General features: G+C 37.5%; 1 protein-coding gene across 1 annotated transcript in view; it reads right to left on the bottom strand.

Moving 5' to 3' along the window:
- Positions 1 to 14959, bottom strand: part of SYCP2L (synaptonemal complex protein 2 like) — a 63313-nt gene that overhangs the window by 30429 nt on the left and 17925 nt on the right. Inside the window, exons 9-19 of the mRNA XM_076010757.1 lie at positions 14862 to 14896; positions 13825 to 13967; positions 11367 to 11419; positions 10705 to 10750; positions 9022 to 9114; positions 8858 to 8918; positions 3565 to 3713; positions 2264 to 2357; positions 1679 to 1776; positions 1121 to 1175; positions 937 to 1021 (exon numbers count right to left, since the gene is read on the bottom strand). Of these exons, the coding sequence (XP_075866872.1) occupies positions 937 to 1021; positions 1121 to 1175; positions 1679 to 1776; positions 2264 to 2357; positions 3565 to 3713; positions 8858 to 8918; positions 9022 to 9114; positions 10705 to 10750; positions 11367 to 11419; positions 13825 to 13967; positions 14862 to 14896 (912 nt within the window). The remainder of the gene's footprint in view (positions 1 to 936; positions 1022 to 1120; positions 1176 to 1678; positions 1777 to 2263; positions 2358 to 3564; positions 3714 to 8857; positions 8919 to 9021; positions 9115 to 10704; positions 10751 to 11366; positions 11420 to 13824; positions 13968 to 14861; positions 14897 to 14959) is intronic.

Below are 14959 nucleotides of genomic sequence, written 5' to 3'. Positions count from 1 at the left end.
TATACAGTGGAAAGTAAAGATCAAAGGTCATTTATTTTCTTATATATGGATATTTAATTGTTCTAGCACCATTTATTGAGAAACCTATCCTTTCTCCACAGTACTGTCTTTGCATTTTTGTCAAAGACTAGCTGTCCATATATATGTAGGTCTTATTTCTGGATTTCCTAGTCTGTTTTGTTTATTCATCTTTATGCAAATACTACACTCTTGATTAATGTAGCTTTATAAATAAATCTTAAAAGTAGCATGTAAGCCCTTCCACTTTGTGTTTCATTTTGAAATTTATCTGGGCTATTGTAGGTCCTTTAAATTTCCACATGAAATTTAGAAAAAGCTTGCCAATTTCTTTAAAGAAAAAAAAAAACTTACTGGGATTTCAATCAGGGATTGTACTGAATCCTTAGGTCAATTTGGGAAGAACTGGCATCTTAATATTGAGTCTTCCATCTCATGAGCACATGTCTGTCTCCACATATTTAGATCTTCCTTAATTTCTTTAGTTTTCAGTGTGGCGGGTGTGGGGGCGGCCTTACAAATCATTTGTCCAATTAATCCCTAAGTATGTCATATTTTAATACTATTTTAAATGCTACTGATTTTTATTTCAATTTCTGATTAACATACAGAAAGAAAATTAATTTTTGGTTATTGACCTTGTGTCCTTAAATTTCAAATTCAGTGTTTTGCTGCAGAAAATTAATACCCTAGAGGTATAATGGCAGAGGCCAGTAGGCTAGGAGAGTTTGCCAATTGTTCAAATTATTCTACAGAAGACTTCACACAATGCTCTCTCTCCTTGTGTGTGTGTTGGAGGGGGGCGCGGGAGGGGGGGCGGTTAGCCAGGCATAGGAAAGAGGAAAACCTAGATAGTCAATTTGTAGTATTCATGTTAACAATAAGCTACATAGTTTGTTAGTTTTGAAAACCACTTACCTAGATTTGTCACTTAATTTACGAGACTGAATTTTAACTGATGGTTCTTGTAAATCTGAAGAATGCTCATGTTTTGAAGTAACTTCTAATGACAAAAATTAAAAACAAAGAATGGTAAGTATCTCAAGTAAACATTTAAACATACCACTCAAATCTTATTTACGATAGGTAAAATGTATCTGACCTTGTGTATCATCCAGTTTCGGTTTTTCAGATGGACTCTCAGCTGTATATGTTTGCTGCAGAAAAATAAAAACATATTGTGGTACCTTTGAAACTTCTTTTTGGAAGTCTTTTGGAACCACTTTACACCTCATAATAAAGGAATACCCAATTGAACACTAAGATATCAGGCTCCTTAGACATTGACAAATGAATTTATTGGCACCAAATGACTGTGAACTAGCTGGATGAAAAGCCTCAAGCACCTCGATGTTAAGTAACGTGCTCAAGTTCCTACAGTGAGCAAGTGAAAACCAGGTCTTACTGCAAATATTAAGCTCCTTTCCCTACATCTCAGTCTCCAAATCCCAAATGAATCACGCATGGGAAAATGAATTGAATGAAAAGAGAGAATAAACATACATGGCAAGCAAAAACAATCCCAAGGAGGAGATGGTCAAAAAATTGACAGATGGTTGGCCAGCAGAAAATGGTCTACAAACCAGGAGAGGCGCTTCCACCTGTCGGCATCTCTCAGTGGACACCGATCAGAACTTTGAGCCCAGCTCCGTGTACTCACAGGCGGTGCAGACTGGTCATTCAAGGGGATGGTTATCAGGCAACGGTCATCTCCAGCACTCATGATCTGCTCCAGATGGGTGGATTCTTCTGACAGCTCTACACACATTAAGAACAGAGCATTTAAAATAATAACAACCATGCCCACGCTGACACACTTGCCATCACTCTCCATAGGACGCTAACCTCTGGCACCTTGCCGTCGCTTGGTAAGTGCTGGCAATGAGGTCCTGCCTCAAACCTCAAATCAGAAATCTGAAGGCACTTGAGAAAACAGCGTTGGGGTGAACTCTAGCGCAGGGCTGCTTTGTGGGCCAGCAAGACCCTCCCTACCCCCATCTCCTGCCTCCCCATCCTGGTTTCCCTTTGTCACCTCCAGCTGACCCACAAGAGAGACTTTATCAAGCATGGAAACTGATACAAGGCTACCAGCCGCTCTTCCTTCTCCAGAGGCACAATCAGACACTTATTCCTCTTACATGAACACTTAGATAAACACAGGTTTCCAGCGCCCTCTTCCAAGTGAGGTTTCAGTACTGCTTAGGCAGGGAATTCACAGTCAGAATTTTGTTATTTCCCAATGTACCTGTCTCTCTTCCATGGCTATTAGGAATCTCCGCGTCTTCTTTCTCAGACTTACTAAAAAGTTCTGAGGAGGTTTTCATCTGGTCAGGCAACATCTGAAATGCAAGCCAAAAGTCACGTGACTTTTAAAAGCAGTAATCTTTAAAAAGAAACATTTTTTTAAGGAAAACAGTTTAGAACATAGCACACTGATAAACCAGAAGTCAGTCTTCAGTTTGTCTTCTCCTGAAGGATCATTTTACTGTTTTTGGCTTCTCTCCACACCCCTTCCCTCCAGGACCAGCTCTGGCTGACCACTGCCCAACCCTTCCTAACAGGGGCCTCACGTTCCAGGAACTGCAGCTTCACCACATGCAAACCCCAAGTCTCTCCCCAAAACATTTTATTCATTTTGTGAAACATGGAAAGACATCAGATTTTGATGTTTTCTAAAGTAAAGGCAAACCTATCACATCAGGGAAATTCATATGTAAAGTGATGGAGGAGGTTTTTAAGTGATTGATTCTCCTTTAGTTCTCATCCTCACCCATGAAATGGTCTTTTGATTAAAAGATATTTCATTAAAATAAGGTGAGTTTTGGGAAACTATATTTGCAGAGCACTTTATGACATGTAAATAACCTTCATATACAACACAAACTGAAAGAAAGCTGGCCCAAGACTTCCTCCCTCAGGAAGAAGAGGTCCTCTGAAGTCTTAGCTAAACTCCCTAGTGGCCATTACCACAGTATTTTTTGGTTTCTTGTCACAAATGTCATTGCCCTGCCTACCAGCTGTGATACAGAAAGGTTTCTTATTCTTATGAATAAATGAGAAATATTATAGTCAGAGAGTGGGCAACTGCAGCAATCTATAGATGTGGCAAGCCATTTCTACAAGGTAAGACTAGTAGGCACAACATTGGCAAAAAGCCTCAAGAAACCCTATTCCCAGTGGCTTCCTCTAGGTTCCAGAGGATCTGAAAGAGAAGTCCCAACAGGCCCACAGTAAGTACCCTCAGAATACCAGGAAGGATGTGGTGAGAAGATGATGTTATCCCAGAAAACCTTTCAACTGTTCACAATAAATAGAATAAAGCATGACAAGGCACAAAGAGGTTTTGTGTCCTACATTGCCAAGACAGTAACACATGAAAGGAAAGAACTGGGATTAGAATCCAGAACCCTCCACTCTTTTTACATGCCATTCAAAAGACTAGGTCTTCCACTTGATCAAATATTCCCATTTAAACCCAACGAGGAAATTTAAGAGATGTGAAACACATTAAAACATTTTCAAGTAATCAAAAAGAATAAAACCTGCCATCTGTTTGTCTTCTCCTAAAGCTTGCATGGAAGCTTGTGATACGTTGAATTGCAAATCAAAATGGATTTCTATTTTCATCACTTCTTTTTTGCTGATAATAACAGGCTTCTTCAGGTAAATGATAAAAATCTTCATCTTCTCAGTTTCTAATGAAATATAGCAATGCACATCAACATACTGAAAAGTTTTATTTTAAAGTTTTATAACTTTAAATAACTGCACTGAGATATCTGTCAATTGTCCAGATTTTTATGTGATAAATTGAAATCATATAAAGTGAAATTACTTTGAAATTCTTTTTATTAAATGCACATGTTTATATATACTAACAAGATATGATTAAATGGTTGATCTTGCAAAAAATAGGAAGTAGCTTAGCAGCAAGAAATGGAGATAATTTTGTCCTCTGTAATTCAATCGGTTTTTCTAAGAGCATTTTGTTTACACAAAGCTATCAACTGCAACAGGTATTTTATTTCCAAACATACTAAGCACAATAGTCACTCTTTTTCTCTCTCTGAAATCCTTATTTCTAAAATTCAAAATAAATTCACTGTTCCCAATATGCAAAATGGAATAATCCATCACCATTTCGATAATCTCTGCTTGAAAAGAAGAAATGGGGAGCATCTTAAAGAAGTCTGTGTCTCGAACAATAGCCTCCTTGAGTGCTCCTACCAGGTCACCAGCCCTTTCCTGACCAATAGTATTAGGTTTAGAAGAGAAAATAGCTTAAACCAAATTACTAAAGAGTAATAAAGAATCAGCAAGTACAAGGACAAGGTAAATTGGAAGCAGCAGAACAAAGGCAGTAAAGTCCATGAAAGGACAGGCAAAGCTAATGGGCACAAATTGATGAGAATAGAAAGAGGAAAAAAAGAGTGAAGCATACACAGGTGCGATCCATGCCGTCTAGTAAGGGAGAGAAGTCAAACGTGGCTAGTACCAATTGAGATGCTCTGTGAGTATAACACAGGCTTCACGTCATCAGATTGTGAAGGCTCAGTACAAAAAAGGAAAATGTAAAATACCTCATTAATAATTTTCATATTGGTTATGTGTTAATAATTTTGATATATTGGGTTAAATAAATTATTAAAACTAATCTTTTTATTTAATATGATTACTACAAAATTTTAAATTAAGTTTGTGGCTCATATTTTATTTCTATAAGACAGCATTAGTCTAGAGCAAAGCTCAGTGATCTCCCCAAAATGCTGACCTTAACTCAATATTTACTTGTCACAGCAGGGGAAAGTCTATTAAACCTTGCAACAAAGGTAATTTTATTAATAAAAATATCTGAAAAAGTAACTAGGTACTTGGGCTGTAAGAATCAGTGCAAACATGTAAGAGTCAGAAGCAATACCCTGAGGGCTACAGCAAACTTCCAGCATACTACATTGCCAACTCCATAGCTGCAAGGGCTATGATGAAAAAGTCTTGTTTGTAGAATTTACTAGACAAACACAGAAGCAGTACCACCTACTTTCTCCAGCTACTGCGAGACATTTTGTCAATTATAAGGCCTCACAGAAGTGTGATATATTAATATGAGTATAGAATATGAACTTTAGCAAGTTGGTTCCTGAAAACCACTATCGTAGCAAAGTTTACAGTTGAGAGACTTAAAACAGGAAGAGCAATAGTTAGCATAGAGTACCCTAATCAGAAAACTCATGGAAGTACTTATAAAATATTTATATTTACTCTAAATATTATTATAGACATTTTATATATCCTATTATATACATAATAGTAACAAATAATAATTACATATATTAAGAAACTGTAAAGGAAAATAAAAATCTCAGGACCACCCCCAACTCCTTAGCAAAAGGGAAGGCCAAACCTGGAGGCTGAGTCACACATCACCCCCTTCCAAATGAACAGCTGTTATTGACATTATGCATTAGCCAGATCCCTACAGAAAGGTCAAAGGCCCCCACAGATCACTCATAAGGAAAATTCTGGCTGGCCTCCCATTAACAAGGATATGCAAATTGTAACTTTGAGTCTGCAGGCTAAGTCTGGCTCCTAAAACTAAAGTCTGTTTGATTCCACACACTAATGATGTTGATTACAAGTTTTTCTTCCCAGGTGAAGAACAGAGACAGGATCAATCATTCTTCCACTTACACAGGGACATCTACATAGTTGATTCTTCCTTCACTCCCTTTTTTTCTTCAAACATTTGCCTTGTCTTATGTAAACAATAGATTTCCTGGGCCTCACAAGAATGTAACCATTGGTCTCACTGCCCCCCCCATCCTCCCCTTAAATACTGAGCTCCTAGATCTGCTGGGGAAAAAGTCACAGGTGCACCTGTGGTTTTTGTGTTTTTCCTGGGCGATTCCTCAAACTGTGGCTTAAAACACCTCCATTGATTGAAATCTTTGCCTCAGTCACCTATTTGGGGTTGTCATCACTTTTCATTTATATTTATGGCTATATTTATGTTTCTATTGAGATGTTTGTAAAGCACTTTCCTTGACTACATACGTTACAGCCTTGCCAGGTTCACTGCCTGCTGCTCGAGGAAGCCAATACACTGAGACAGCAGGGGTTACAGCAGAAAAAGAGTTTAATATCACAGGTGCCATGCAAGGAGGTGGCAGAAATTTCTCAAATCCGTCTCCCCAAGAATTTGGGAGAAAGGGTTTTTAAAGATAGTTTGGCAGTCAAAGGGCTAGGCAACTGGTCTGCTGATTGGCTAGGTTCAGGGTAGAGCCATAGAGGTACAGAAATTGTCTCCTTTGCTGAGCCGGGGGCTGTAAGACCAGTTGATTCAGTTTCTCAGTATGGGCCAGTGGTCTGGGTGGGTCAGCTGTTCCCCCAGAACGCAGGGCCTGGAAGATATCCCAAAAACTAGCCTTATTTTTCACAAGGGTGATGTCATCTATGGGAGCAATGAAGAAAGCTAAGAATCTTTATGGCCCATCAACTATGTGACTCCTGGGTAGTGAGCAATTATGGGAAAGCAAGTCAGAGAACAAGGGCTGGTTATATACATATTTCCCCTACCACAGTTCCCAGCTGTGGCCCTTTATTAATTTTATAAAGGGCAGTTTCACATATAGCAGGCACCTCCAACTCAATGTCTTCCCAATTCTGTGACTAAACATAATTGCCACCTCTTTCCATTTCTCAGTTCTCTCAACTCTGCCTCAGACATCAATAGGTATAGTTCCAAAATCTACACCCACTTTCCTTCATTCTCCCAGAGCCTCACTATAATGGTCTCTCCTCCTCTACCACTTGCTGTACTTCCTAATCTCCTTATCCTAACTTCCTCTTGCTTTCTAATAATCCCCAACAGAAGAAACTAGAAATTCTTGACCATTGGAACAAATTCTCACAGGCACTAAAAAAAACTAAACAGGGAAAAAGTGTGAAAGATTTTGAAATGGACCAAAGAGTTACTGGGTGCCTGCCTACCATGTCCTGGCTTTTCGGCACCTGGCATTGTCCTTGAGCTATTTCTTAACTCTGTACATTGTAGAAAACTGATAATGATGCAAGTAATTCTTATCCACTGAAATGCAAATTATTGTGTCTGTGGTATGCAATTGTCTAGTTTTGCATTTATTTGTAAATTCATTTCAGCATTATGTACATGTGGTTCTTTGGATTCTCCCTCAAACTGGTTATTAGATCTACTGATTTCCTTACTAATTAACAAATTAAACTGAATCCTCAACACACACTCATTTTACATTTGTCATGATTTCACATTCTCAAAAGTTATCTTTTATCAGAACGCCAAAGTTAATGCTTATATACAAGAAATTCTTATATACAAGGGGAACTCAGGGCTAAAGGATTACCCTTAAATAGTCCCATGGGAGAACATTTAGTTAGAGTTCAAGGTTAGGAAGCATTAGTTTCCTCAAGACTTCTACGATGAACATGTTACAAGTCATGTTTCACTTTTTACTCTGGCTTCCAGAAGCTAAGCATCAAAGGTGAATCTCCAAGAGGGCCATTATAGATTAGTCTCCATGGTAGACATTTTTACTCTTGTGTGTGGTTCCAATTTTCCATTTCTATTATTTTGATATAAATATGTAAGAAAGAAGTATAACATCCATACAATTACATAATATTAAGTTTTAACTATTTAGTAAACCCAGTTACTTAGAAATGTATGGATACTGAGTTACTTTCACAAATATCCATCTATTTGTTAAAGATCCAGTTCAGGAAAACTGATCAAATATAATTATAACTGAAATGCTGAATTGGATTAACAACTTACTTACACCCACCCAGAAAAGGATTGTTCCTGATTCCATGCCCCTCAACGGCTTCTACCAAGCCAAGATAAAAGGGGAGGGAGGGAGTTTTAAGTGGGAGAGGGGGTCAGAGACCTGGTATTTAAATACAGGTAGTACATACCCATATAAACTCACTGATTATTACTGCAACTCTGTTGAGAGGGAGGGCAGGTACTATAATCATGTTTTTAATTGTGGCAAAAAAAATAAACAACAAAATTTACCATCTTAACCATTGTTAAGTGTACAGTTCAATAGTTACATATATTTACATTGGTGTACAACAGATCTCCAGAACATTTTCATTTTGTAAAAGTGAAACTCTTATACCCATTAAACAACAACCCCCTATTTCTCCCTCCTCCCAGCCCTGGCAACCACCATTGCATTTTCTGTCTCTATGAATTTGACTACTTTAGAAACCTCATATAAGTAGAATCATTCATTATTTGTCTTTTGAGACAGCTTATTTCACTTAATATGTCTTCAAGGTTCCTACATGTTGGAGCATGTGTCAGAATTTCCTTTCTGTTTAAAGCTGAATAATAATTCCATTGTATGTGTACTCTGAATTCTGTCATCTCTCAATGACGTTTGGGTTGTTTCTAACCTTTGGCTATTATGAGTAATAGTGCTATAAACATAGGGTATACAAATATCTCTTTGAGATCCTCCTTTCAGTTCTTTCATATATATATATATATATATATACACACACACACACACACACACACCCAGAAGTGAGATTTCTGGGTCATATGGTAGTTCTATTTTTAATTTTTTGAGAAACTATAACCATTTTTACAATGAGAAAACTAGGCAAGTAACTGAACCTCAAAGACACAAAGCAAAGTCGTCACCAACCCGTAACAGTATTCTTTCCACTGTACTATCCAGCCTTCCTTCTACCTCAATTCATGATCAAATATGCCCTAGAATTAACTAAATATATACTGCAAATATAAACAAAAACAGTACTCTACATATGGGATAGTTTAAAATTATCACCTTACCTATTATGCTAAAATTCATCACTGCTTCCTTTGAAAGTCTTACTGGGTCCCATAAAACACTCTTGGGGAAAAAAATAAGTGAAATTCTTGAGCACATAACATATACTCAGCCTTATAAACAATCTCTACGTGCTTAGGTCTAATCAGGAATCAATCATCATTACCTCAGCATTTTCTATATAAAAAGTTACACTCTGACTTCCTAAGTTGAAATCAATCCAAAATTTCTCTAATTTTTCATCTGCTGGTTTTCTCATCTGTAAGAGATAATTTTGGCATGAATTATATGTATAAAAATCATGTTAAAGGGTCAGATAAAACTATTCTATTAAAAACAGAACTTGTACTGTTCCTGTAAAAACACTATCTTACCATTATAGGGTCTCCTTTTATCACCTGATTCATTTTGTGCAAAACAGAAGGATCTCAATTTTATATAACTAAGCCACTAAAAAAATTTCCCACTATCTTTATCATATTTAATGGCTATTCAAATGTGTTGGAATGACTCTATTCATACATTTTTTTTTTCTGGAGAGAATCTCAGAGAAAACAGTTCTATGTTGAAGCAGTAACAATCCACACTCCATATGGATGGAAACTTCCGCAGAAGAAGATATTGTGATCAAATATAAGTGTTGATTTTCCATCTAACTTACCATCAAGACCTGAAGATTTCAAATTACCATCATTTTAATTATTATAAATATAAGATTCAAACAGTATGGTGTTTATAGAAACAGTAAAAATCTGCTTCTCTGCCCACATAGGTACCTTTCCATAGGCACCAACAATGTCTGTTTCCTCTCTCAGGTGTTTTCTAGACATATATCAAGAAATGTATATAAAGTCTTTATTCCCCAACAATGGAACAAACACTAGACTTGCTACTCTACAACCTGATTTTCCTGTAAGTGGTATTTCTTGGACATCTTTCCTTTTTATCATACATGCCTACTTTTTAACAGCTATAGAGTTTCATGAAGGGATTAACCCACGATACGTGTTATGGGAAGCCAGTGTAAAGGCTGGTGTAAGGGTTCTGATGGAAGCAGGTGGAAATCTGGCAGTCCTAGAAAGAAGAACCAAGCAGAGAGCAGAATCCTCAGACAACCAGAGGAAAACAGGCAGAACTGAGGCACAGGAATCCGTCTACCAAAATCAGTCCTAGAGGGAAGGAACTTGCAATGTAGTCATAAGTGAGAGGCTCAGTTCGCAGAGGCCAAGGAGGAGACTCTGAACCCAACACAAAAGAGAAGGAAATGAGGAAATCTGGAAGACAGGGTCCAGGAAACCTCAGCCTAGGCAAGGTTCTGAGACCTCTGAAGGTTTTACTGTAACACTGAAGTGCTACAGGTTGGGGTCCTTTTACATGAAGGACCTTGTTCCTCTACAAACCAAAGAGTGGGTTGAAAAGAAGCTGGTCACCCTTGGGCTACAAAATATAAGGCAGAATAACCTGGACAGAAAGAAGAGTGGCCCCCATTGTTAAGGACAAGAGGGAAAGCATCAACTGGAAGGAAAGCAGCAAGAAAATCACCCTTTTCCCTCCAGTACAGGCATGAATGTTACCCATGAACAGGGTAAAATGAGCAAGCGTTCTGGAGTTAATTCCATGTGTAAGTACAGGGCCTAAAATTCCTCTTCCAGTAGTAAACAGGGGAACCCTCAAACTTACTGGTAATGCATCCTGATTATAGTATGGTACGATCAGTTTGAGAGTTGGGGTCACTGGGGGAAGAAATGACCATCTTTTTTTAGAAAGCCCTTTTGTGTTAGAAGCTTGACCTAACTATATAAACCTAACTATGGCCTTCACTGCACACCTCCAAGACAGACAAACATACCTCATTCTCATCAGCAAAAGCAGCAATGCACGGAAGTGAATAGACCCTGCAAAACATCTCACAATTAAAAAATAAAATATGGATGGACCTTAAACATACCTACAGACGTTCTGCAACAAGCATTTATAACTAGGGCATGCCAATAAGGCTCCTTGTACAGGGGGTTTCAAACCTGCAAACAGAGATCACTATAGGTAGATTTCAAACCTCCTCTGGAAGTCTGTAAGCCAGGCTTACTGGTACTATATTTCAACCCAATTACTTGGCAAGATTCCCAAAAAGTGGAGTGAATTCAGCAAGTATTGCCTCATCAAGGACTTATTTAATAACTGTCCATAATTCACGTATCTCCAGTAACCACAAGTCTGTAGGAAACTGCTCTTCATAAAAACAATGGACTTTCTAAAGGATGTAATGTCAAAGATATACCACATCATAAATAAACATACTAAAGACTGATAAAGTTTTAAACATACTCAAATGAGCCACTACACAGAAAGGATCTAATCTTCCTAGGTTAATGGAACTCAGTAGTGCCCAGTAAATGACACATCCGATAATTCTTTCCTAAAATGAAACGCATCCTAGACTGTTCTTTTAAAATACTAGACATTTTCAGGATACAACTAATCAATAAAACAATGTTCAGAGAGACATCTTACCTTCTTTGGTCACCAAGTCTGTCATTTAGGTGATTGAGAAACTGTCTACCGTCCTTCAAAGTAAATAACAAATCCTTTTATTAAAAAAATCAAGATGTCTTATTTAATACTACTCTGATCAGCATATCTGCTTCTAAATGGGCAAGATACAGTAACATCATGAAGCTTCATAAGAAATCATTATTATATGTTAACAATACTCTGTGCCACAAAGAGGAGGCTCCAGGCATATGTTTCTAGAAGGAACTCCCTTTTCCCCCAGCCATCAGATTTTCACCTCAGGAATATTTAGGTCTTGAAAAGTTAAATGCACAATTATGTTTCACTGGGTCAGAAGATTAAACAAGAGAAATACATCTTATTCATGACCTCCTAGATCATAATATGTGACTAACCCATTGGACATCCATGTCTCTAACACCTGCCTGGCACAAACCAACCACAAACTCACACAATTTATCAACTTTGGGTTTATCTGAGTGTATTATCCATTGCCAGTTTTTCTTTTTGGGAGCTCCTTATCCCACTCCCTTCCCGAGTTCTCTCTCCTGGCATATGTTCTAACAACAAAGACTGTTCTTACAGTTCTCCTATCAGGAAGGTAAATGTGTTGCCTCCCACATTCTATAGGCAAAGAGACACCGATCCAGCTTTTTGTCCTCTTTTGTTTTCAAGGACTGGCTGCTGTGGTCACACGGTCCTTTCTCACCACGTCTAAATTCAGCTCTAAACAGACAGCAGCAGTGTCAGCCTTTCATCTAAAAGCAAGCCACTTGAGAAGCTGATGGCTCTGGGGGGAAAATGATTTTGGAAACAAGATACTTACTTTTCTCCTATTTTCATCAAATTTCCCTACAAATGAGGGAATGCCACAGAGGAGAAAAGAAATTAACATCTGAGTGCCCACAGCAGCCCAGCCCTTTCAGTCTCCTTCCCTGAGTCCTCAGGATTTTGAGGTGGGGCTTATTCCCATTTTACAGATGAGGACACTCAGGCTCCACACATCACCTGCCTTGCCAAAATGCAAACATCACAGAAGTCAGGGCGGTGGGACTCAAACCCGAGGTGGAATTCAAATCCAAATTTGGGATAGCCCTAAAGCTCATGGTCTTTCCATTTGGATCATACTGAATTCTGGCTAAACGACTACCACGTACCATATATGGCAATAGGCTCGAAGTCTGAAGTAACATAAAGACTACAGATTTCATAAAATCCTGATTACACGGCAGTTTGACCAGAAGGGCTTTGTTAATATGAGCATAGTTGTTAAGAATTTTACCTTTTCCTAAAAGAGCCTAACCCTCATTTTAAGAACTTTTTATATTAAGACATATAAATACGTTTTAAGGTATTTTAGGATGAAGGCAGATACACAACAAACCCATAAGCTATTTTTGTGCTACCTGAGGACAGAATCCCAGTGAGTCCTGGCTGCAAAGAAGACACTGAAAACTACAGTTTCTCTAAATTGGAGAGGCTGGCTGGCTCCGAACACAACCACCCCATAATACTCCTCCGCCACAGAGCATGCCACACCCATTCTAGCCTCCAGCCATCATGGCAGCTGTCCCCTGTAAGGCTAAAATGCTGTCATTTCTTCTCCAATTCTTCCTGTCCTTCATGGTTCACTGAAAAATGCTCACCCCTCCAAGACATTTTCTTTGACTGGATCCAACAAATTCACATAGTTCTGTCTCCAGTCTCAAGTTACCTATAAAAAAAAGTCCTCCCTCTATCCTCATATTTGGCCCACTTCTGTTTGTATTTTCTTCAAATTGTTTTGCTTCCTAGCACTCTGGGAGTCCGAGGCCGGCGGATTGCTCAAGGTCAGGAGTTCGAAACCAGCCTGAGCAAGAGAGAGACTGTCTCTACTAAAAACAGAAAGAAATTAATTGGCCAACAACAACAACAACAAAATATATATATATATATTTTTTTAGTATATTTAAGAAATATTTAAAATATATTAAATATTTAAGAAATATTTCTCAATATTTAAGAAATATTAGAAAAATCTAAACAGCTTGGCATATAATTTTTTAAAATACATATTTATGCATTCTATATTTTAGAAAATATAAAATATAAGAATATACACACACACACATATATATATATGTGTGTATATATATATATATATATAAAAATTAGCCAGGCATGGTGGTGTATGCCTGTAGTTCCAGCTACTCTGGAGGCTGAGAGGCTGAGGCAGGAGGATCGCTCGAACCCAGGATTCTGACGTTGCTGTGAGCTAGGCTGATGCCACGGCACTCTAGCCCAGGCAACAGAGTGAGACTCTGTCTCAAAAAAAAAAAAAAAAAAAATTGTTTTGCTTAAGTAGGAAACAGGAAGTTTAAGTGAAAAATCCTCCCCTAAGTTCTAGGCACAGGAAAGTACCGAGAGGATGCTTCACATATACTGGCCAAATAGAAATTCGTACAACTAAGGATCTCACCGTCTCAAATTCTCGGTCCTTAATTTCCTTGAAAGCCTCAGCAATGACATCATCGTCAAACCACTGATGGACAAGTTCATCCCTTGATTTTTTCATCGTCAGTCTACACAATACTTCAGAAATAGCAACCTGCTGGTCATAATCTAGAGATTAAAAACATAGTAGACAGATAATTCTAGGCACAACGCTAAACAAAAAAATGAGTTTCAGAGTTAGCATTGCTCTAAAAAATTCCATCTAAGAAGATTAGCATTGTGTCTTATAAGCAGCAAGATGTATCCTGGAGTAGTTATAATCATTTAAACTCAATATTTAAGAAATATTAGGAGAAAAATAAACAGTAGCTTGGCATATCGTGATTTTTAAAATGCATATTTATGCATTCTATATTTTAGAAAATATAAAATATAAGAATATACTTTATATATTTAGAAAAGCAGGTCATCAAATAGCCTTAAAGATAATTCTGCAAAAATAAAATCCCAAGATGAATTGTGGTATTTCACAGAAGATAAACTAAAACTACATGTATCAACATGTTTAAATCTCAAATAATTTTAAGGCTAACATGGGAGCAGGAGCCCAATAGGATGGCATTTATATAATGCTTTTAAAATCTGCAAAATAATAAAGTATATTGCTTATGAATAGAGTAAAAGAAGAAAAATAAGGTTGGGAATGAAAACAGATCTGAATCAAGAACAGGGAAATGGGATAAGGGACAAGGTGGACACAGGAGACTTTATCTGTGACTCTGATTTCTTTGATTTTCTTTGAAAACAAAAGGGTTGAATCAAATGTGGCAAAATGCTAAAATTTGACAAAGCTGGCTGGTGAGTAAATGAATATTCACTCATTATTCTTCATGGTTTTCAGCATTTATTTTGAGAGCTAAAATCTCTCAAAATAAATATAAAATCCTAATTCCTCTTTTCAATTTGATCATAATTTATAAATAAACCATAGTTCCAAGATGCTCATAAAACCCCCAGTGTCTAATATTTAATATTCTAATATTTAAAACTCTAAATACTTACCACCCACAGTGAAGATTGTCCTTGCAAGGTCCTTCCTGAAACATTTAGATAAATTACATTTAAGTGAAATGAACATCAAGAGGTACAATTTTTTAATA

The sequence above is a fragment of the Microcebus murinus genome, chromosome 15 (genome assembly GCF_040939455.1).
Source record: "Microcebus murinus isolate Inina chromosome 15, M.murinus_Inina_mat1.0, whole genome shotgun sequence".
Lineage (NCBI taxonomy): Eukaryota > Metazoa > Chordata > Mammalia > Primates > Cheirogaleidae > Microcebus > Microcebus murinus.
The sequence above is the reverse complement of the archived record's forward strand: the minus strand, read 5'-3'. Positions and strand labels throughout refer to the sequence as shown.